This window comes from Lithobates pipiens, unplaced genomic scaffold, assembly GCF_037356315.1.
Source record: "Lithobates pipiens isolate NorthernLeopardFrog02 unplaced genomic scaffold, aLitPip1_a1.2 Scaffold_30, whole genome shotgun sequence".
NCBI lineage: Eukaryota > Metazoa > Chordata > Amphibia > Anura > Ranidae > Lithobates > Lithobates pipiens.
Genome location: NW_027507791.1, coordinates 27,113,062 through 27,137,913, shown reverse-complemented (window position 1 = coordinate 27,137,913; position 24,852 = coordinate 27,113,062). Strand labels below are relative to the sequence as shown.

Sequence of the window (24,852 nt, the reverse complement as noted above, 5' to 3'; positions counted from 1 at the left end):
CCTCTGTCCCTCCTCATTTATCCTTCTGTCTCTCCTCATTTATCCCTCTGTGTCCCTCTGTCCCTCCTCATGTGTCCCTCTGTCCCTCCTCATTTATCTTTCTGTCTCTCCTCATTTATCCATCTGTCCCTCCTCATTTATCCCTCTGTCACTCCTCATGTGTCCCTCCTCATTTATCCCTCTGCCCCTCCTCATGTGTCCCTCTGTCCCTCCTCATTTATCCCTCTGTCCCTCCTCATGTGTCCCTCTGTCTCTCCTCATTTATCCCTCTTTCCCTCCTCATGTGTCCCTCTGTCCCTCCTCATTTGTCCCTCCTCCTGTGTCCCTCTGTCCCTCCTCATGTGTCCCTCTGTCCCTCCTCATGAGTCCCTCTTCATTTATCCCTCTGTCCCTCCTCATGTGTCCCTCCTCATTTATCCTTCTGTCTCTCCTTATTTATCCCTCTGTTCCTCCTCACGTGTCCCTCTGTCCCTCCTCATCTGTCCCTCCTCATTTATCCCTCTGTCCCTCCTCATGTGTCCCTCTGTCCCTCCTCATTTATCCCTCTGTCCCTCATCATGTGTCCCTCTGTCCCTCCTCATGTATCCCTCCTCATGTGTCCCTCTGCCCCTCCTCATGTGTGCCTCTGTCCCTCCTCATGTGTCCTTCCTCATGTGTCCCTCTGCCCCTCCTCATGTGTCCCTCTGTCCCTCCGCATGTGTCCCTCTGTCCCTCCTCATTTATCCCTCTGTCCCTCCTCGTGTGTCCCTCTGTCTCTCCTCATTTATCCCTCTGTCCCTCCTCATATGTCCCTCTATCCCTCCTCGTGTCCCGCTGTCCCTCCTCATTTATCCCTCTGTCCCTCTTCATTTGTCCCTCTGTCCCTCTTTATTTGTCCCTCTGTCCCTCCTCATGTGTCCCTCTGTCCCTCCTCATGTTTCCCTCTATCCCTCCTCATGTGTCCCTCTGTCCCTCCTCATTTATCCTTCTGTCCCTACTCGTGTGTCACTCTGTCCCTCCTCATTTATCCCTCTGTCCCTCCTCATATGTCCCTCTGTTCCTCCTTGTGTCCCTCTGTCCCTCCTCATGTGTCCCTCCTCATTTATCCCTCTGTCCCTCCTCATGTGTCCCTCTGTCCCTCCTCATGTGTCCCTCTGTCCCTTCTCATGTATCCCTCCTCATGTGTCCCTCTGCCCCTCCTCATGTGTCCCTCCTCATTTTTCCCTCCTCATGTGTCCCTCTGCCCCCCCTCATGTGTCCCTCTGTCCCTCATTTGTCCCTCTGTCCTCCTCATTTGTCCCTCTGTCACTCCTCATGTGTCCCTCCTCATTTGTCCCTCTGTCCCTCCGCATGTGTCCCTCCTCATTTATCCCTCTGTCCCTTCTCATGTGTCCCTCTGTCCCTCCTCATGTGTCCCTATATCCCTCCTCATGTGTCCCGCTGTCCCTCCTCATTTATCCCTCCTCATGTGTCCCTCTTCATTTGTCCCTCTGTCCCTCCTCATGTGTCCCTCCTCATGTGTCCCTCTGTCCCTCCTCATGTGTCCCTCTGCCCCTCCTCATGTGTCCCTCTGTCCCTCCTCATGCGTCCCTCTTCATTTATCCTTCTGTCTCTCCTTATTTATCCCTCTGTTCCTCCTCATGTGTCCCTCTGTCCCTCCTCATGTGTCCCTCTGTCTCTCCTAATTTTTCCCGCTGTTCCTCCTTGTGTCCCTCTGTCCCTCCTCATGTGTCCCTCCTCATATATCCCTCTGTCCCTACTCATTTGTCCCTCTGTCCCTCCTCATGTGTCCCTCTGTCCCTCCTCATGTGTCCCTCCTCATGTGTCCCTCTGCCCCTCCTCATGTGTCCCTCTGTCCCTCCTCATGTGTCCCTCTGTCCCTCCTCATGTATCCCTCCTCATGTGTCCCTCTGCCCCTCCTCATGTGTCCCTCTGCCCCTCCTCATGTGTCTCTCCTTCTTTTGTCCCTCTGTCCCTCCGCATGTGTCCCTCTGTCCCTCCTCATTTATCCCTCTGTCTCTCCTCTTTTATCCCTCTGTCCCTCCATGTGTCCCTCTATCCCTCCTCATTTATCCCTCCTCATGTGTCCTCATGTGTCCCTCTATCCCTCCTCACGTGTCCCTCCTCATGTATCCCTCCTCATGTGTCCCCTCTGCCCCGCCTCATGTGTCCCTCTGCCCCTCCTCATGTGTCCCTCTGTCCTCCTCATTTGTCCCTCTGTCACTCCTCATGTGTCTCTCCTCATTTGTCCCTCTGTCCCTCCGCATGTGTCCCTCTGTCCCTCCTCTTTTATCCCTCTGTCCCTCCTCATGTGTCCCTCTATCCCTCCTCATGTGTCCCTCTGTACCTCCTCATTTATCCCTCCTCATGTGTCCCTCTATCCCTCATCATGTTTCCCTCTGTACCTCCTCATTTGTCCCTCCTCATGTGTCCCTCTGCCCCTCCTCATGTGTCCCTCTGTCCCTCCTCTTTTATCCCTCTGTCCCTCCTCATTTATCCTTCTGTCTCTCCTTATTTATCCCTCTGTTCCTCCTCATGTGTCCCTCTGTCCCTCCTCATGTGTCCCTCTGTCTCTCCTCATTTTTCCCTCTGTTCCTCCTTGTGTCCCTCCTCATATATCCCTCTGTCCCTCCTCATGTGTCCCTCTATCCCTCCTCATGTGTCCCTCTGTACCTCCTCATTTATCCCTCCTCATGTGTCCCTCTATCCCTCATCATGTTTCCCTCTGTACCTCCTCATTTGTCCCTCCTCATGTGTCCCTCTGTCCCTCTTCATGTGTCCCTCTGCCCCTCCTCATGTGTCCCTCTGTCCCTCCTCTTTTATCCCTCTGTCCCTCCTCATGTGTCCCTCCTCATTTATCCTTCTGTCTCTCCTTATTAATCCCTCTGTTCCTCCTCATGTGTCCCTCTGTCCCTCCTCATGTGTCCCTCTGTCTCTCCTCATTTTTCCCTCTGTTCCTCCTTGTGTCCCTCCTCATATATCCCTCTGTCCCTCCTCATGTGTCCCTCTGTCCCTCCTCATGTGTCCCTCTGCCCCTCCTCATGTGTCCCTCTGTCCCTCCTCTTTTATCCCTCTGTCCCTCCTCATGTGTCCCTCCTCATTTATCCTTCTGTCTCCCCTTATTTATCCCTCTGTCCCTCCTCATTTGTCCCTCTGTCCCTCCTCATGTATCCCTCCTCATCTGTCCCTCTGCCCCTCCTCATGTGTCCCTCTGTCCCTCCTCATGTGTCCCTCCTCATGTATCCCTCCTCATGTGTCCCTCTGCCCCTCCTCATGTGTCCCTCTGCCCCTCCTCATGTGTCCCTCCTTCTTTTGTCCCTCTGTCCCTCCGCATGTGTCCCTCTGTCCCTCCTCATTTATCCCTCTGTCCCTTCTCATGTGTCCCTCTGTCCCTCCTCATGTGTCCCTCTATCCCTCCTCATTTATCCCTCCTCATGTGTCCCTCTATCCCTCCTCATGTGTCCCGCTGTCCCTCTGTCCCTTCTCATGTGTCCCTCTGTCCCTCCTCATGTGTCCCTCTATCCCTCCTCATTTATCCCTCCTCATGTGTCCCTCTATCCCTTCTCATGTGTCCCGCTGTCCCTCCTCATTTATCCCTCCTCGTGTGTCCCTCTGTCCCTCCTCATGTGTCCCTCTATCCCTCATCATGTTTCCCTCTGTACCTCCTCATTTGTCCCTCCTCATGTGTCCCTCTGTCCCTCCTCGTTTATCCTTCTGTCCCTCCTCATGTGTCCCTCTGTCTCTCCTCATTTATCCCTCTGTCCCTCCTCATGTGTCCCTCTGTCCCTCCTCATGTGTCCCTCTGTCCCTCCTCATGCGTCCCTCTTCATATATCCCTCTGTCCCTCCTCATGTGTCCCTCCTCATTTATCCTTCTGTCTCTCCTTATTTATCCCTCTGTTCCTCCTCATGTGTCCCTCTGTCTCTCCTCATTTTTCTCTCTGTTCCTCCTTGTGTCCCTCTGTCCCTCCTCATGTGTCCCTTCTCATGTGTCCCTCTGCCCCTCCTCATGTGTCCCTCTGCCCCTCCTCATGTGTCCCTCTGCCCCTCCTCATGTGTCCCTCTGTCCCTCCTCATGTATCCCTCCTCATGTGTCCCTCTGTCCCTCCTCATTTGTCCCTCTGTCCCTCCTCATTTGTCCCTCTGTCCTCCTCATTTGTCCCTCTGTCCCTCCTCATTTGTCCCTCTGTCCCTCCTCTTTTATCCCTCTGTCCCTCCTCATGTGTCCCTCTATCCCTCCTCATGTGTCCCTCTATCCCTCATCATGTTTCCCTCTGTACCTCCTCATTTGTCCCTCCTCATGTGTCCCTCTGTCCCTCTTCATGTGTCCCTCTGCCCCTCCTCTTTTATCCCTCTGTCCCTCCTCATGTGTCCCTCCTCATTTATCCTTCTGTCTCTCCTTATTTATCCCTCTGTTCCTCCTCATGTGTCCCTCTGTCCCTCCTCATGTGTCCCTCTGTCTCTCCTTATTTTTCCCTCTGTTCCTCCTCATGTGTCCCTCTGTCCCTCCTCTTTTATCCCTCTGTCCCTCCTCATGTGTCCCTCCTCATTTATCCTTCTGTCTCTCCTTATTTATCCCTCTGTCCCTCCTCATTTGTCCCTCTGTCCCTCCTCATGTGTCCCTCTTCATGTATCCCTCCTCATCTGTCCCTCTGCCCCTCCTCATGTGTCCCTCTGTCCCTCCTCATGTGTCCCTCTGTCCCTCCTCATGTATCCCTCCTCATGTGTCCCTCTGCCCCTCCTCATGTGTCCCTCCTCATGTGTCCCCCTGCCCCTCCTCATGTGTCCCTCCTTCTTTTGTCCCTCTGTCCCTCCGCATGTGTCCCTCTGTCTCTCCTCATTTATCCCTCTGTCTCTCCTCTTTTATCCCTCTGTCCCTTCTCATGTGTCCCTCTGTCCCTCCTCATGTGTCCCTCTATCCCTCCTCATTTATCCCTCCTCATGTGTCCCTCTATCCCTTCTCATGTGTCCCGCTGTCCCTCCTCATTTATCCCTCCTCGTGTGTCCCTCTGTCCCTCCTCATGTGTCCCTCTATCCCTCATCATGTTTCCCTCTGTACCTCCTCATTTGTCCCTCCTCATGTGTCCCTCTGTCCCTCCTCGTTTATCCTTCTGTCCCTCCTCATGTGTCCCTCTGTCTCTCCTCATTTATCCCTCTGTCCCTCCTCATGTGTCCCTCTGTCCCTCCTCATGTGTCCCTCTGTCCCTCCTCATGCGTCCCTCTTCATATATCCCTCTGTCCCTCCTCATGTATCCCTCCTCATGTGTCCCTCTGTCCCTCCTCATTTGTCCCTCTGTCCTCCTCATTTGTCCCTCTGTCACTCCTCATGTGTCCCTCCTCATTTGTCCCTCTGCCCCTCCTCATGTGTCCCTCTGTCTCTGCCCTTCCTCATGTGTCCCTCTGTCCCTCCTCATGTGTCCCTCCTCATGTATCCCTCCTCATGTGTCCCTCTGTCTCTGCCCCTCCTCATGTGTCCCTCCTCATGTATCCCTCCTCATGTGTCCCTCCTCGTGTGTCCGTCTGTCCCTCCTCATGTGTCCCTCTGTCTCTCCTCGTGTGTCCCTCTGTCCCTCCTCGTGTGTCCCTCTGTCCCTCCTCACTTGTCCCTCCTCATGTATCCCTCCTCGTGTGTCCCTCCTCATGTGTCCCTCCTCATGTATCCCTCCTCATGTGTCCCTCTGTCTCTGCCCCTCCTCATGTGTCCCTCCTCGTGTGTCCGTCTGTCCCTCCTCATGTGTCCCTCTGTCCCTCCTCGTGTGTCCCTCTACCCCTCCTCATGTGTCCCTCCTCGTGTGTCCCTCTGTCCCTCCTCATGTGTCCCTCCTCATGTGTCCCTCTCTCCCTCCTCATTTATCCCTCTATCCTCCTTCCTCCTCATTTATCCCTCTATCCTCCTTCCTCCTCATTTATCCCTCTGCCCTCCTTACATTAGGGAAGGTGAGGGGTATTTGGGGTACATTAGGGAAGGTGAGGGGTATTTGGGGTACATTAGGGAAGGCGCGGGGTATTTGGGGTACATTAGGGAAGGTGAGGGGTATTTGGGGTACATTGGGCCCCCTGAGGACCGGTCACGTGATAAAGCCGAGGTTTGCCAGTCTCTCCTCCCTGAATAAAGATGGCGCTCCAGCCACTTCCTGCCTCACTTCCTCCGTCGCAGTGGGCGGGGCCCTGTGACGTCACTGGCGGGAAGAGGCCGCTCCGCTGAGTGCTGGTGACGCGGAATGTGAGGAGAGAAGCGGAGAAACGGTAAGTGACCCACCGGAGGGCGGAGCTGCACCCGGGAGGATGGGAAGGGGCGGGGCATGGCGTGTGAGTAGGAGGGGCTGTATACCTGGCTGTCCTGGGACATTGTGTTAGTGGGGGGAGGGGGGGCCTTGTATTGGTCACTGTGAGTGCGGAGCCCCGCCCCCTCCGATCATTATCTCACCTCAGGGCGTCCAAGACAGGCCACGCCCCCAAACTTCACCTCAGGAGACCAGCAATCTGATTGGCTCCTCAATGCCATGGAGTTTCCAGGGGCCACATAGAAGGAAAGGGATTGGCTGTGCTGAGCTCCGCCTCCTGTGTAGGGGAATGACCCCCCCCCCCCCCCCACAACACCGACATCCAATCCGATCGTCTAATCCGCGTCCACCAGAGAGAGCTCGTCCAATCCCCGTCCACCAGAGAGAGCTCGTCCAATCCCCGTCCACCAGAGAGAGCTCGTCCAATCCCCGTCCACCAGAGAGAGCTCGTTCCGATCCCCGTCCACCAGAGAGAGACGTCCCAATCCCCGTCCACCAGAGAGAGACGGTCCAATCCCCGTCCACCAGAGAGAGACGGTCCAATCCCCGTCCACCAGAGAGAGACGGTCCAATCCTCGTCCACCAGAGAGAGATCGTCCAATCCCCGTCCACCAGAGAGAGACGTCCCAATCCCCGTCCACCAGAGAGAGACGTCCCAATCCCCGTCCACCAGAGAGACCGTCCAATCCCCGTCCACCAGAGAGAGACGTCCCGATCCCCGTCCACCAGAGAGAGACGTCCCAATCCCCGTCCACCAGAGAGAGACGTCCCAATCCCCGTCCACCAGAGAGAGACGGTCCAATCCCCGTCCACCAGAGAGAGACGTCCCAATCCCCGTCCACCAGAGAGAGACGTCCCAATCCCCGTCCACCAGAGAGACCGTCCAATCCCCGTCCACCAGAGAGAGACGTCCCAATCCCCGTCCACCAGAGAGAGACGTCCCAATCCCCGTCCACCAGAGAGACCGTCCAATCCCCGTCCACCAGAGAGAGACGTCCCAATCCCCGTCCACCAGAGAGAGACGTCCCGATCCCCGTCCACCAGAGAGAGACGTCCCAATCCCCGTCCACCAGAGAGACCGTCCAATCCCCGTCCACCAGAGAGAGACGTCCCAATCCCCGTCCACCAGAGAGAGACGTCCCAATCCCCGTCCACCAGAGAGACCGTCCAATCCCCGTCCACCAGAGAGAGACGTCCCAATCCCCGTCCACCAGAGAGAGACGTCCCAATCCCCGTCCACCAGAGAGACCGTCCAATCCCCGTCCACCAGAGAGAGACGTCCCGATCCCCGTCCACCAGAGAGATCGTCCAATCCCCGTCCACCAGAGAGAGACGGTCCAATCCCCGTCCACCAGAGAGAGACGTCCCAATCCCCGTCCACCAGAGAGATCGTCCAATCCCCGTCCACCAGAGAGAGACGGTCCAATCCCCGTCCACCAGAGAGAGACGTCCCAATCCCCGTCCACCAGAGAGAGACGGTCCAATCCCCGTCCACCAGAGAGAGACGTCCCAATCCCCGTCCACCAGAGAGAGACGTCCCAATCCCCGTCCACCAGAGAGAGACGTCCCAATCCCCGTCCACCAGAGAGAGATCGTCCAATCCCCGTCCACCAGAGAGAGACGTCCCGATCCCCGTCCACCAGAGAGAGACGGTCCAATCCCCGTCCACCAGAGAGAGATCGTCCAATCCCCGTCCACCAGAGAGAGACGGTCCAATCCCCGTCCACCAGAGAGAGACGGTCCAATCCCCGTCCACCAGAGAGAGACGGTCCAATCCCCGTCCACCAGAGAGAGCTCGTCCAATCCCCGTCCACCAGAGAGAGCTCGTCCAATCCCCGTCCACCAGAGAGAGCTCGTCCAATCCCCGTCCACCAGAGAGAGACGGTCCAATCCCCGTCCACCAGAGAGAGACGTCCCAATCCCCGTCCACCAGAGAGAGACGTCCCAATCCCCGTCCACCAGAGAGAGACGTCCCAATCCCCGTCCACCAGAGAGAGACGGTCCAATCCCCGTCCACCAGAGAGAGACGGTCCAATCCCCGTCCACCAGAGAGAGCTCGTTCCGATCCCCGTCCACCAGAGAGAGACGTCCAATCCCCGTCCACCAGAGAGAGACGGTCCAATCCCCGTCCACCAGAGAGAGCTCGTTCCGATCCCCGTCCACCAGAGAGAGACGTCCCAATCCCCGTCCACCAGAGAGAGCTCGTTCCGATCCCCGTCCACCAGAGAGAGACGGTCCAATCCCCGTCCACCAGAGAGCTCGTCCAATCCCCGTCCACCAGAGAGAGCTCGTCCAATCCCCGTCCACCAGAGAGAGCTCGTCCAATCCCCGTCCACCAGAGAGATCGTCCAATCCCCGTCCACCAGAGAGAGATCGTCCCAATCCCCGTCCACCAGAGAGAGACGTCCCAATCCCCGTCCACCAGAGAGAGACGTTCCGATCCCCGTCCACCAGAGAGATCGTCCAATCCCCGTCCACCAGAGAGATCGTCCAATCCCCATCCACCAGAGAGAGACGTTCCGATCCCCGTCCACCAGAGAGATCGTCCAATCCCCGTCCACCAGAGAGCTCGTCCAATCCCCGTCCACCAGAGAGAGACGTTCCGATCCCCGTCCACCAGAGAGATCGTCCAATCCCCGTCCACCAGAGAGAGCGTCCAATCCCCATCCACCAGAGAGAGATCGTCCAATCCCCATCCACCAGAGAGAGATCGTCCGATCCCCGTCCACCAGAGAGAGCTCGTCCAATCCCCGTCCACCAGAGAGCTCGTCCAATCCCCGTCCACCAGAGAGCTCGTCCAATCCCCGTCCACCAGAGAGCTCGTCCAATCCCCGTCCACCAGAGAGCTCGTCCAATCCCCGTCCACCAGAGAGAGACGTTCCGATCCCCGTCCACCAGAGAGATCGTCCAATCCCCGTCCACCAGAGAGAGCGTCCAATCCCCGTCCACCAGGGAGAGCGTCCAATCCCCGTCCACCAGAGAGAGATCGTCCAATCCCCATCCACCAGAGAGAGCGTCCAATCCCCGTCCACCAGAGAGAGATCGTCCAATCCCCGTCCACCAGAGAGAGCGTCCAATCCCCGTCCACCAGAGAGAGATCGTCCAATCCCCGTCCACCAGAGAGCTCGTCCAATCCCCGTCCACCAGAGAGAGATCGTCCAATCCCCGTCCACCAGAGAGAGATCGTCCAATCCCCATCCACCAGAGAGCTCGTCCAATCCGCGTCCACCAGAGAGAGCGTCCAATCCCCGTCCACCAGAGAGATCGTCCAATCCCCGTCCACCAGAGAGAGCGTCCAATCCCCGTCCACTAGGGAGAGCGTCCAATCCCCGTCCACCAGGGAGAGCGTCCAATCCCCGTCCACCAGAGAGAGATCGTCCAATCCCCATCCACCAGAGAGCTCGTCCAATCCGCGTCCACCAGAGAGAGCGTCCAATCCCCGTCCACCAGAGAGAGATCGTCCAATCCCCATCCACCAGAGAGCTCGTCCAATCCGCGTCCACCAGAGAGAGCGTCCAATCCGCGTCCACCAGAGAGAGATCGTCCAATCCCCGTCCACCAGAGAGAGATCGTCCAATCCCCGTCCACCAGAGAGAGACCGTCCAATCCCCGTCCACCAGAGAGATCGTCCAATCCCCGTCCACCAGAGAGAGATCGTCCAATCCGCGTCCACCAGAGAGAGATCGTCCAATCCCCGTCCACCAGAGAGAGACCGTCCAATCCCCGTCCACCAGAGAGATCGTCCAATCCCCGTCCACCAGAGAGAGATCGTCCAATCCCCGTCCACCAGAGAGAGCTCGTCCAATCCCCGTCCACCAGAGAGAGATCGTCCAATCCCCGTCCACCAGAGAGAGCTCGTCCAATCCCCGTCCACCAGAGAGACCGTCCAATCCCCGTCCACCAGAGAGAGACGTCCCGATCCCCGTCCACCAGAGAGAGACGTCCCGATCCCCGTCCACCAGAGAGAGACGTCCCGATCCCCGTCCGCCAGAGAGAGATCGTCCAATCCCCGTCCACCAGAGAGAGATTGTCCAATCCCCGTCCACCAGAGAGACCGTCCAATCCCCGTCCACCAGAGAGAGACGTCCCGATCCCCGTCCACCAGAGAGAGACGTCCCGATCCCCGTCCGCCAGAGAGAGATCGTCCAATCCCCGTCCACCAGAGAGAGATTGTCCAATCCCCGTCCACCAGAGAGACCGTCCAATCCCCGTCCACCAGAGAGAGACGTCCCGATCCCCGTCCACCAGAGAGAGACGTCCCGATCCCCGTCCACCAGAGAGAGACGTCCCGATCCCCATCCGCCAGAGAGAGATCGTCCAATCCCCGTCCACCAGAGAGAGATTGTCCAATCCCCGTCCACCAGAGAGACCGTCCAATCCCCGTCCACCAGAGAGAGACGTCCCGATCCCCGTCCACCAGAGAGAGACGTCCCGATCCCCGTCCACCAGAGAGAGACGTCCCGATCCCCGTCCACCAGAGAGAGACGTCCCAATCCCCGTCCACCAGAGAGAGACGTTCCGATCCCCGTCCACCAGGGGATTGGACATGAGGGGGGGATATGATCTCCATGTATAAATACATGAAGGGGATATGATCTCCATGTATAAATACATTAGGGGGGGATATGATCTCCATGTATAAATAGATAAGGGGGTATATGATCTCCATGTATAAATACATTAGGGGGGGATATGATCTCCATGTATAAATACATTAGGGGGGGTATGATCTCCATGTATAAATAGATAAGGGGGGATATGATCTCCATGTATAAATAGATAAGGGGGGATATGATCTCCATGTATAAATACATAAGGGGGGGGATATGATCTCCATGTATAAATACATAAGGGGGATATGATCTCCATGTATAAATACATTAGGGGGGATATGATCTCCATGTATAAATACATTAGGGGGGGTATGATCTCCATGTATAAATAGATAAGGGGGATATGACCTCCATGTATAAATAGATAAGGGGGATATGATCTCCTTGTATAAATACATAAGGGGGGATATGACCTCATGTATAAATACATAAGGGGGATATGATCTCCATGTATGAATACATAAGGGGGGGATATGACCTCCAATATATAAGGGGTCCATATAGTGAACCTGGTGTTGAGTTCTCCACCTTCTGGTCATCACAGGGGACACTCTTTACATCTAGAGGAAGGAGATTTCATACAGAAAGGATTCTTCACAGTAAGAGGTGTGAGGATGTGGAATAGACTCCCTGCAGAGGTGGATCTGCTCTGTAGATTTCTATGAGAAAGATGGGGATTATATGTAGAGGTCGACCGATATATCGGGCGATATTTGCCGTTTTTTAAATAATCGGCATCGGCCGATTGTGTTAATAAAAAGCCGATTCTACAGCGGGACTTTGAAATGACTTCTGTAAGAAGTCAGTGTGAGTTGTCTGAGTCGTCATAGCAACCCTTTCCTCCACTCTGGGCCTCTGCCAAGAAAAGAACTAAATGATACAATGTTTACACTTGAATGAATGAAGTCATCTCTGTGTGTAGAAGTTCTCAGTTTAACCATTTAAAGACTAAATCTTTTCTGACACTTGTTACTTACAAGTAAAAATCCTGTATTTTCTGCCAGAAAATCACTTAGAGCCCCCAAAAAATATATATATTTTTTTAGCAGAGATCCTAGGGAATAAAATAGCGGTTGTTGCAATATTTTATGTCACACGGCATTTGCACAGAGGTCTTTCAAATGCATTTTTTTGGGAAAAAAATACACCATTTAAAAAATAAAAATAAAATAAAAACAGTAAAGTTAGCCCATTTTTTTTTTTTTTTTGTCCAAAAGTTTTGACTACCTGTTTTTATTTAATATATAGGTTTTTTGTTTTTTTTAATCTAGATCATACATACAAGTAAACTGATTGGAGGTTTGTTTTGTTTAATAAATGTTTAAAGCTGGAGTCCGCCAGGACTCCGCGTTTTTTTTTTTTTTTTTTAAAAGCCAGCAGCTACAAATACTGCAGCTGCTGACTTTTAAAATAATGACACTTACCCGCCCAGCACGCCCGCGATGTCGGCACCCGAAGCCGATCTCTAGATCGACACTCGAGTGCTGCCGCCGCCGCCATCTTGGGTATGGGAATCAGGAAATGGAGCCTTTCGGCTTAATTTCCCGGTTCCCTACTGCGCATGCGCGAGCCGCGCTGCGCAATGAGGACGGTCACGGCACTTGCGGAAGGGGCGGGCACTTGCGGAAAGGGGCGTAATGTACGCCCCTTTCCGCAGAGAGCTAGCCCAGAAGTGGGTGCAGTTACCTGGATTATCCAGGTAACTGCACCCCCCTCCCCCCTGAAAGGTGCCAATTGTGGCGCCGGAGGGGGGGAGGGTTCCGATGAGCGGAAGGTCCATTTTAGGGTGGACCTCCGCTTTAAGTGTAAGAAATTTTCTGTATCACGTATGAAGGCCGCTTTCACACTGGAGTGGGCAGATGTTGATGGTAAAACGCAAGTTTTAGCGGCTCTTTACCATCATTTTAGCGGTGCTATTTGGCTGCTAGTGGGGCGCATATAACCCAGCTAGCAGCCAAGGAAGAGGTTAAATGCGCCCATGAAGCACCGCTGCCAAATCGCATTGCATGCACTTCAGCAGTGGTGCCCATTCATATCAATGGGCAGGAGTGGTGGAGGAGCGGTATACACCACTCCAAACATGCTGCTTGCAGGACTTTTTTTTAAGATCCTGCCAGCGCATCGCCACCGTGTGAAAGCACTCGGGGCTTCCACACAGACTGCAGGGGAGCCGTTTTGCAGGCACTTTACAGGCGCTATTTTTAGCCCAAAAGCACCTGAAAAAAACGCCCCAGTGGGAAAGGTGTGTTAGATCAAGGGGGATTAAAAATAAATAAATAAAATAAAATTGGCCTAACCTATCGGCCCAAAAAAATCGGCATCATATATCGGCTATCGGCCGCCATGATTTCTAAATATCGGCATCGGCCAGAGAAAAACCCATATCAGTCGACCTCTAATTATATGATATTAGATGATCTGTGATTATATCTTATTAATCTGTATTATTGTATACAATCGTATTTCCATCGATCTGATCGTACAGGGGGGGGGGGGGCAGAGATCTCATGGTTATCTTACAATTGTATCAAAGATCCAGATCCATGTGTGTGCTCCTTCATATGATGTCATAGAGGGATCCGTTCCCGGTCTGTCTCCTCCCACCCTGTGCAGCCCTCCAGTAACGTCTCTCCTTCATATGATGTCATAGAGGGATCCGTTCCCGGTCTGTCTCCTCCCACCCTCTGCAGCCCTCCAGTAACGTCTCTCCTTCATATGATGTCATAGAGGGATCCGTTCCCGGTCTGTCTCCTCCCACCCTGTGCAGCCCTCCAGTAACGTCTCTCCTTCATATGATGTCATAGAGGGATCCGTTCCCGGTCTGTCTCCTCCCACCCTCTGCAGCCCTCCTGTAACTTCTCTCCTTCATATGATGTCATAGAGGGATTCGTTCCCGGTCTGTCTCCTCCCACCCTCTGCAGCCCTCCAATAACATCTCTCCTTCATATGATGTCATAGAGGGATCCGTTCCCGGTCTGTCTCCTCCCACCCTCAGCAGTCCTCCAGTAACGTCTCTCCTTCATATGATGTCATAGAGGGATCCGTTCCTGGTCTGTCTCCTCCCACCCTGTGCAGCCCTCCTGTAACTTCTCTCCTTCATATGATGTCATAGAGGGATCCGTTCCCGGTGTGTCTCCTCCCACCCTCTGCAGCCCTCCAGTAACGTCTCTCCTTCATATGATGTCATAGAGGGATCCGTTCCCGGTCTGTCTCCTCCCACCCTCTGCAGCCCTCCAGTAACGTCTCTCCTTCATATGATGTCATAGAGGGATCCGTTCCCGATAAATAATCGCTTTCATCGGCATGGAAACAAAATGAAAACTAAATCTACAAACCAAGACATATTTTCATATTATTCTCATGATTTACATCAATAAACCCCTCCCCCCACCCTAAACACGCCCCCTCAGGATAGGAAACATGACACCTCCATCCCATGCATGCCGCCTTTTCCCACCAATCTGATCTTATCGATATCCAGGGGGCGTGGCAGAGAAAAAAGCCACACCCCCAGAGACTGACAGACAGTGGCTACAGGGACCTGACATTCCTCCATGCCTTTGTCCAGACCCCCGGCAGTCACCCCTCCCCCTCTCAGGACCCCCCGAATCTCTCCAACCTCACCCAGAATGTTGTGCCCCCCCACCCCCACTCCAAGAACCGAGATTCTGAGGGGAACCCTTGACACCGAGCATTCCACGTGAAGTCCCGGATTACCGAAAAGTGTCCCCGAATCACAATCCCAGCGAGTCTGAAGGGCCCCGTATGACCCCTCTGCATAACTCCTAGGAGAAAGGATACCCAGAGCCCCACCCACTTCTACACCTCCCCCTATATGCCATCCGGAGGTGTCACTATACGGAGGGATGGTGTCAGTATACGGAGGGATGGTGTCAGTATACGGAGGGAAGGTGTCTAGTATACGGAGGGAAGGTGTGGGTATACGGAGGGACGGTGTGGGTATACGGAGGGACGTTGCCGGTATACGGAGGGAAGGTGTGAGTATACGGAGGGACGGTGTGGGTATACGGAGGGAAGGTGTGAGTATACGGAGGGAAGGTGTGGGTATACGGAGGGACGGTGTGAGTATACGGAGGGAAGGTGTGAGTATACGGAGGGACGGTGTGAGTATACGGAGGGACGGTGTGGGTATACGGAGGGACGGTGTGAGTATACGGAGGGAAGGTGTGAGTATACGGAGGGACGGTGTCTGTATACGGAGGGACGGTGTGGGTATACAGAGGGACGGTGTGGGTATACGGAGGGACGGTGTGGGTATACGGAGGGACGGTGTGAGTATACGGAGGGACGGTGTGGGTATACGGAGGGACGGTGTGGGTATACGGAGGGACGGTGTGGGTATACGGAGGGACGGTGTGAGTATACGGAGGGACGGTGTGAGTATATACAGGGAAGGTGTGAGTATACGGAGGGAAGGTGTGAGTATACGGAGGGACGGTGTGGGTATACGGAGGGAAGGTGTGAGTATACGGAGGGAAGGTGTGAGTATACGGAGGAAAGGTGTCGGTATACGGAGGGAAGGTGTGAGTATACGGAGGAAAGGTGTCGGTATACGGAGGGAAGGTGTGAGTATACGGAGGGACGGTGTGAGTATACGGAGGGACGGTGTGGGTATACGGAGGGACGGTGTGGGTATACGGAGGGACGGTGTGAGTATACGGAGGGACGGTGTGGGTATACGGAGGGACGGTGTGGGTATACGGAGGGACGGTGTGAGTATACGGAGGGACGGTGTGGGTATACGGAGGGACGGTGTGAGTATACGGAGGGACGGTGTGGGTATACGGAGGGACGGTGTGGGTATACGGAGGGACGGTGTGGGTATACGGAGGGACGGTGTGGGTATACGGAGGGACGGTGTGGGTATACGGAGGGACGGTGTGAGTATACGGAGGGACGGTGTGAGTATATACAGGGAAGGTGTGAGTATACGGAGGGAAGGTGTGAGTATACGGAGGGACGGTGTGGGTATACGGAGGGAAGGTGTGAGTATACGGAGGGAAGGTGTGAGTATACGGAGGAAAGGTGTCGGTATACGGAGGGAAGGTGTGAGTATACGGAGGGACGGTGTGAGTATACGGAGGAAAGGTGTCGGTATACGGAGGGAAGGTGTGAGTATACGGAGGGACGGTGTGGGTATACGGAGGGACGGTGTGGGTATACGGAGGGACGGTGTGGGTATACGGAGGGACGGTGTGGGTATACGGAGGGACGGTGTGAGTATACGGAGGGACGGTGTGAGTATACGGAGGGACGGTGTGAGTATACGGAGGGACGGTGTGAGTATACGGAGGGACGGTGTGAGTATACGGAGGGACGGTGTGAGTATACGGAGGGACGGTGTGAGTATACGGAGGGACGGTGTGAGTATACGGAGGGACGGTGTGAGTATACGGAGGGACGGTGTGAGTATATACAGGGAAGGTGTGAGTATACGGAGGGACGGTGTGGGTATACGGAGGGACGGTGTGGGTATACGGAGGGACGGTGTGGGTATACGGAGGGACGGTGTGGGTATACGGAGGGACGGTGTGGGTATACGGAGGGACGGTGTGAGTATACGGAGGGACGGTGTGGGTATACGGAGGGACGGTGTGAGTATACGGAGGGAAGGTGTGAGTATACGGAGGGACGGTGTGAGTATACGGAGGGACGGTGTGGGTATACGGAGGGACGGTGTGGGTATACGGAGGGACGGTGTGGGTATACGGAGGGACGGTGTGGGTATACGGAGGGACGGTGTGGGTATACGGAGGGACGGTGTGAGTATACGGAGGGACGGTGTGAGTATACGGAGGGACGGTGTGAGTATACGGAGGGACGGTGTGAGTATATACAGGGAAGGTGTGAGTATACGGAGGGACGGTGTGGGTATACGGAGGGACGGTGTGGGTATACGGAGGGACGGTGTGAGTATACGGAGGGACGGTGTGAGTATACGGAGGGACGGTGTGACTATATACAGGGAAGGGGTATACAGATGGTACTAGGAAGGGGGAGGGGTTAATGGTGGGTGTAGTAGACAGAGCGATGGTTGCTGGGATTGGTGTCTCTCCCCTCCCCTCTCCCCTCCCCCTCCTCCCCTCTCCCCTCCCCCTCCTCCTCTCTCTGTATAGCAGCGGGTTGGGTTCCAGCAGCAGAGCTGTCTTCAGTGTAAACACAACAGAGAGGCCTCCGCCAGGATGACGGGCCCCGGTATGTGAGTGTGGGGGGGGGGCCCTACTGATGGGGGAGGGGAGGGGGACAGGGATCTGCGTATAACACCCGGGGACACGGCTCTGCAGAATGACATCATCTGTCCTGTCTATAGTGACATCACTCTGTATATACAGTGTGTGACAAAAGTAAGTACACCCCTCGGTGACATTCCTTCTCTCTTTTCATGTGACAACACTGAAGAAATGACACTTGTCTACAATGTAAAGTAGTGAGTGTACAGCTTGTATAACAGTGTAAATTTCCTGTCCCCTCAAAATAACTCAACACACAGCCATTAATGTCTAAACCGCTGGCAACAAAAGTCAGTACACCCCTAAGTGAAAATCTCCAAATTGGGCCCAAAGTGTCAATATTTTGTGTGGCCGCCATTATTTTCCAGCACTGCCTTCACCCTCTTGGCCATGGAGGTCAGCAGAGCTTCACAGGTCCCCACTGGAGTCCTCTTCCCCTCCCCCATGATGACATCACAGAGCTGGTGGATGTTGGAGACCTTCCCCTCCTCCACCTTCCCTCTGAGGATCCCCCACAGATGATCAATAGGGTTTAGGTCTGGAGACATGCTTGGCCAGTCCATCACCTTCACCCTCAGCTTCTTTAGCAAGGCAGTGGTGGTGTTGGAGGTGTGTTTGGGGTGGTTATCATGTTGGAATACTGCCCTGCGGTCCAGTCTCTGAAGGGAGGGGGTCATGCTCTGCTTCAGTATGTCACAGTACATGTTGGCATTCATGGTCCTCTCAATGATCTGTAGCCCCCCAGTGCCGGCAGCACTCATGCAGCCCCAGACCATGACACCCCCACCACCATGCCTGACTGTAGACAAGACACACTTGTCTTTGTCCTCCTCACCTGGTTGCCCCCACACACGCCTGACACCATCTGACACCAAATACCTTTATCTTGGTCTCATCAGACCACAGGACATGGTTCCAGTAATCCATCTCCTTCGTCTGCTTGTCTTCAGCAAACTGTTTGTGGTCTTTCTTGTGCATCATCTTTAGAAGAGGCTTCCTTCTGGGAGGACAGCCATGCAGACCAATTTGATGCAGTGTGCGGCGTATGGTCTGAGCACTGACAGGCTGACCCCGCCCCCCCACCCCTACAACCTCTGCAGCAATGCTGGCAGCACTCATACGTCTATTTCCCAAAGACAACCTCTGGATATGACGCTGAGTACGTGACCTCAACTTCTTTGGTGGACCATGGTGAGGCCTGTTCTGAGTGGAACCCGTCCTGTTATACCGCTGTATGGTCTTGGCCACCGTGCTGTAGATCAGTTTCAGGGTCTTGGCAATCTTCTTATAGCCTAGGCCATCTTTATGTAGAGCAACAATTCTTATCTTCAGATCCTCAGAGAGTTCTTTGCCAGGAGGTGCCATGTTGTACTTCCAGTGACCAGTATGAGAGAGTGAGAGCGATAACGACAAATTTAACACACCTGCTCCCCATTCACACCTGAGACCTTGTAACACTAACGAGTCACATGACACCGGGGGAGGGAAAATGGCTAATTGGGCCCAATCTGCAGATTTTCACTTAGGGGTGTACTGACTTTTGTTGCCAGCGGTTTAGACATTAATGGCTGTGTGTTGAGTTATTTTGAGGGGACAGGAAATTTACACTGTTATACAAGCTGTACACTCACTACTTTACATTGTAGACAAGTGTCATTTCTTCAGTGTTGTCACATGGAAAGAGAGAAGGAATGTCACTGAGGGGTGTACTTACTTTTGTCAAACACTGTATATACATCTGTCCTGTCTATTGTGACATCACTCTGTTATATTTAATTTGTTCATAGACGACCTGGAGGATGGGGATGGGGGAAACTCGTGACCCCACAATATACAAATACTGGACTCGTGACCCCACAATATATAAATACCGGACTGGTGACCTCACAATATATAAATACCGGACTGGTGACCCCACAATATTGAAATTCCGGACTGGTGACCCCACAATATATAAATACCGGACTGGTGACCTCACAATATATAAATACCGGACTGGTGACCCCACAATATTGAAATTCCGGACTGGTGACCCCACAATATATAAATACCGGACTGGTGACCCCACAATATATAAATACCGGACTGGTGACCTCACAATATATAAATACCGGACTGGTGACCTCACAATATATAAATACCGGACTGGTGACCCCACAATATTGAAATTCCGGACTGGTGACCCCACAATATATAAATACCGGACTGGTGACCTCACAATATATAAATACCGGACTGGTGACCCCACAATATTGAAATTCCGGACTGGTGACCCCACAATATATAAATACCGGACTGGTGACCCCACAATATATAAATACCGGACTGGTGACCTCACAATATATAAATACCGGACTGGTGACCTCACAATATATAAATACCGGACTGGTGACCCCACAATATTGAAATTCCGGACTGGTGACCCCACAATATATAAATACCGGACTGGTGACCTCACAATATATAAATACCGGACTGGTGACCTCACAATATATAAATACCGGACTGGTGACCCCACAATATTGAAATTCCGAACTGGTGACCCCACAGTAGGGAGAAAACTTTTGCATAAGGGAGTTTAACAAGACTTGTGGCCATTTATTAGAATTAGAAGAAAAGAGGTTTAACCTTAAACTATGTAGAGGGTTCTTTACTGTAAGAGCGGCAAGGATGTGGAATTCCCTTACACAGGCGGTGGTCTCAGTGGGGGGCATCGATTGTTTCAAGAAACTATTAAATAATCACCTGAACTACCGCAGCATACAGAATTCTGCTGTACAATATCCGGATCCTTATTTGTGCTTGGCTGCAGCCAATGGAGGGGTTCCCACCATCCCCGCTGTGCCCAATAAGGGGTTCCCACCATCCCTGCTGTGCCCAATAAGAGGGGTTCCCACCATCCCCGCTGTGCCCAATAAGGGGTTCCCACCATCCCCGCTGTGCCCAATAAGAGGGGTTCCCACCATCCCCGCTGTGCCCAATAAGGGGTTCCCACCATCCCCGCTGTGCCCAATAAGAGGGGTTCCCACCATCCCCGCTGTGCCCAATAAGAGGGGTTCCCACCATCCCTGCTGTGCCCAATAAGAGGGGTTCCCACCATCCCTGCTGTGCCCAATAAGAGGGGTTCCCACCATCCCCGCTGTGCCCAATAAGTGGGGTTCCCACCATCCCCGCTGTGCCCAATAAGAGGGGTTCCAACCATCCCCTCTGTGCCCAATAAGAGGGGTTCCCATCATCCCCGCTGTGCCCAATAAGAGGGGTTCCCACCATCACCGCTGTGCCCAATAAGAGGGGTTCCAACCATCCCCGCTGTGCCCAATAAGTGGGGTTCCCACCATCCCCACTGTGCCCAATAAGAGGGGTTCCCACCATCCCCACTGTGCCCAATAAGTGGGGTTCCCACCATCCCCGCTGTGCCCAATAAGTGGGGTTCCCACCATCCCCGCTGTGCCCAATAAGAGGGGTTCCCACCATCCCCACTGTGCCCAATAAGAGGGGTTCCCACCATCCCCGCTGTGCCCAATAAGTGGGGTTCCCACCATCCCCACTGTGCCCAATAAGTGGGGTTCCCACCATCCCCGCTGTGCCCAATAAGTGGGGTTCCCACCATCCCCGCTGTGCCCAATAAGAGGGGTTCCAACCATCCCCACTGTGCCCAATAAGAGGGGTTCCCACCATCCCCGCTGTGCCCAATAAGTGGGGTTCCCACCATCCCCACTGTGCCCAATAAGTGGGGTTCCCACCATCCCCGCTGTGCCCAATAAGAGGGGTTCCAACCATCCCCACTGTGCCCAATAAGTGGGGTTCCCACCATCCCCGCTGTGCCCAATAAGAGGGGTTCCCACCATCACCGCTGTGCCCAATAAGAGGGGTTCCCACCATCACCGCTGTGCCCAATAAGAGGGGTTCCCACCATCCCCACTGTGCCCAATAAGAGGGGTTCCCACCATCACCGCTGTGCCCAATAAGAGGGGTTCCAACCATCCCCGCTGTGCCCAATAAGAGGGGTTCCCACCATCCCCACTGTGCCCAATAAGAGGGGTTCCAACCATCCCCGCTGTGCCCAATAAGTGGGGTTCCCACCATCCCCACTGTGCCCAATAAGAGGGGTTCCCACCATCACCGCTGTGCCCAATAAGAGGGGTTCCCACCATCACCGCTGTGCCCAATAAGAGGGGTTCCAACCATCCCCGCTGTGCCCAATAAGAGGGGTTCCCACCATCCCCACTGTGCCCAATAAGAGGGGTTCCAACCATCCCCGCTGTGCCCAATAAGTGGGGTTCCCACCATCCCCACTGTGCCCAATAAGAGGGGTTCCCACCATCACCGCTGTGCCCAATAAGAGGGGTTCCCACCATCACCGCTGTGCCCAATAAGAGGGGTTCCCACCATCACCGCTGTGCCCAATAAGAGGGGTTCCCACCATCCCTGCTGTGCCCAATAAGAGGGGTTCCCACCATCACCGCTGTGCCCAATAAGAGGGGTTCCCACCATCCCCGCTGTGCCCAATATGGACCACTATAGAGCATGCAACGTGTGTAGTGGGAACATCTGACTCTACATATTTATTTATGTCCCATCTGATCAACGTTTATAAACAATGTTACTTTGTATTTCTCTATCTCCCACCGTGTGAAAGGTTAAGATTTTGGGGTGCTATAAGTGGGACAACTGATGTGTGCTGGTCAGGGGTTCACAGACTTTTGGTCATATATTGGGGTTGGAGAGTCATTGAACCTCCATCTTGAGCCAATCATGTTTCTTATAATCTATATAGAGGACTGGACTTATTCTGTGACAATGTTCAGATAGTTGCCCCCTCCCCCCCTGTACACCCTCCATTTTCCCATCATTTTGCAGTCACAATGATTGGTTGAAGTATTAATAACCTTGACTCCTCCTTCCTTCTCATGTCCTGCAGATGTCTGGAATGGACCATAGGAAGGCGGCTATGTTAGGAGTGGGATCTCATCCTGAAGGGCCACTGAACCCCCCCTCTGCCGACAACAAGGAGCAAAGCCTGGAGAGCCGCCCCAACCAGGACCCGCAACACTTCTCCACCAGCCAACCCGAGGTAAACCTTCACCTGAAGACCGGACTGCAGGCCAAACGAACTAAGAAACCCCCAAAGAACCTGGAGAACTATGTGTGCCGGCCGGCAATAAGAACCAGCATCAAGCAGACGAGGAGGAGCCGCAAGATGACCGAGGAGAGCGGTGAGGAGGTGGGTAAGAGCCCCCAACTTCTCTTCACCCTGGGGGGGTCTGCAACTTCTCTTCACCCGAGGGGGTCCCAACTTTTCTTCACCCGGGAGAGATTATAAGTCTCTCCAATTGGAAGGGCCAACCCTTCACCGGTACATATAGAGATTAAAAGTCTCCCCAATTGGAAGGGCCAACCCTTCACCGGTACATATAGAGATTATAAGTCTCCCCAATTGGAAGGGCCAACCCTTCACCGGTACATATAGAGATTAAAAGTCTCCCCTATTGGAAGGGCCAACCCTTCACCGGTACATATAGAGATTAAAAGTCTCCCCTATTGGAAGGGCCAACCCTTCACCGGTACATATAGAGATTATAAGTCTCCCCAATTGGAAGGGCCAACCCTTCACCGGTACATATAGAGATTAAAAGTCTCCCCAATTGGAAGGGCCAACCCTTCACCGGTACATATAGAGATTATAAGTCTCCCCAATTGGAGGGGCCAACCCTTCACCGGTACATATAGAGATTAAAAGTCTCCCCAATTGGAAGGGCCAACCCTTCACCGGTACATATAGAGATTATAAGTCTCCCCAATTGGAGGGGCCAACCCTTCACCGGTACATATAGAGATTAAAAGTCTCCCCTATTGGAAGGGCCAACCCTTCACCGGTACATATAGAGATTATAAATCTCCCCAATTGGAAGGGCCAACCCTTCACCGGTACATATAGAGATTATAAGTCTCTCTAATTGGAGGGGCCAACCCTTCACCGGTACATATAGAGATTATAAATCTCCCCAATTGGAAGGGCCAACCCTTCACCGGTACATATAGAGATTATAAGTCTCTCTAATTGGAGGGGCCAACCCTTCACCGGTACATATAGAGATTATAAGTCTCCCCAATTGGAAGGGCCAACCCTTCACCGGTACATATAGAGATTATAAATCTCCCCAATTGGAAGGGCCAACCCTTCACCGGTACATATAGAGATTATAAGTCTCTCTAATTGGAGGGGCCAACCCTTCACCAGTACATATAGAGATTATAAGTCTCCCCAATTGGAAGGGCCAACCCTTCACCAGTACATATAGAGATTATAAATCTCCCCAATTGGAGGGGCCAACCCTTCACCGGTACATATAGAGATTAAAAGTCTCCCCAATTGGAGGGGCCAACCCTTCACCGGTACATATAGAGATTAAAAGTCTCCCCAATTGGAAGGGCCAACCCTTCACCGGTACATATAGAGATTAAAAGTCTCCCCAATTGGAAGGGCCAACCCTTCACCGGTACATATAGAGATTATAAGTCTCCCCAATTGGAAGGGCCAACCCTTCACCAGTACATATAGAGATTATAAGTCTCCCCAATTGGAGGGGCCAACCCTTCACCGGTACATATAGAGATTAAAAGTCTCCCCTATTGGAAGGGCCAACCCTTCACCGGTACATATAGAGATTATAAATCTCCCCAATTGGAAGGGCCAACCCTTCACCGGTACATATAGAGATTATAAGTCTCTCTAATTGGAGGGGCCAACCCTTCACCGGTACATATAGAGATTATAAATCTCCCCAATTGGAAGGGCCAACCCTTCACCGGTACATATAGAGATTATAAGTCTCTCTAATTGGAGGGGCCAACCCTTCACCGGTACATATAGAGATTATAAGTCTCCCCAATTGGAAGGGCCAACCCTTCACCGGTACATATAGAGATTATAAATCTCCCCAATTGGAAGGGCCAACCCTTCACCGGTACATATAGAGATTATAAGTCTCTCTAATTGGAGGGGCCAACCCTTCACCAGTACATATAGAGATTATAAGTCTCCCCAATTGGAAGGGCCAACCCTTCACCAGTACATATAGAGATTATAAATCTCCCCAATTGGAGGGGCCAACCCTTCACCGGTACATATAGAGATTAAAAGTCTCCCCTATTGGAAGGGCCAACCCTTCACCGGTACATATAGAGATTATAAATCTCCCCAATTGGAGGGGCCAACCCTTCACCGGTACATATAGAGATTATAAGTCTCCCCAATTGGAAGGGCCAACCCTTCACCGGTACATATAGAGATTATAAGTCTCTCTAATTGGAGGGGCCAACCCTTCACCGGTACATATAGAGATTATAAGTCTCCCCAATTGGAAGGGCCAACCCTTCACCGGTACATATAGAGATTAAAAGTCTCCCCAATTGGAAGGGCCAACCCTTCACCGGTACATATAGAGATTAAAAGTCTCCCCTATTGGAAGGGCCAACCCTTCACCGGTACATATAGAGATTAAAAGTCTCCCCTATTGGAAGGGCCAACCCTTCACCGGTACATATAGAGATTATAAGTCTCTCTAATTGGAGGGGCCAACCCTTCACCGGTACATATAGAGATTATAAGTCTCTCTAATTGGAGGGGCCAACCCTTCACCGGTACATATAGAGATTATAAGTCTCCCCAATTGGAAGGGCCAACCCTTCACCGGTACATATAGAGATTATAAGTCTCCCTTAT

The 24,852-nt window shown here is 53.2% G+C and overlaps 1 protein-coding gene across 1 annotated transcript in view; it reads left to right on the top strand.

Moving 5' to 3' along the window:
* Window positions 1-5,940: 5,940 nt before the first annotated feature.
* The window catches only part of ASH1L (ASH1 like histone lysine methyltransferase), a 114,805-nt gene continuing 95,893 nt past the window's right edge, over window positions 5,941-24,852 (top strand). The window contains 2 exon segments of the mRNA XM_077463795.1: window positions 5,941-6,224; window positions 22,048-22,350. Coding sequence (XP_077319921.1) covers window positions 22,048-22,350 — 303 coding nt within the window. The 5' untranslated portion in view covers window positions 5,941-6,224.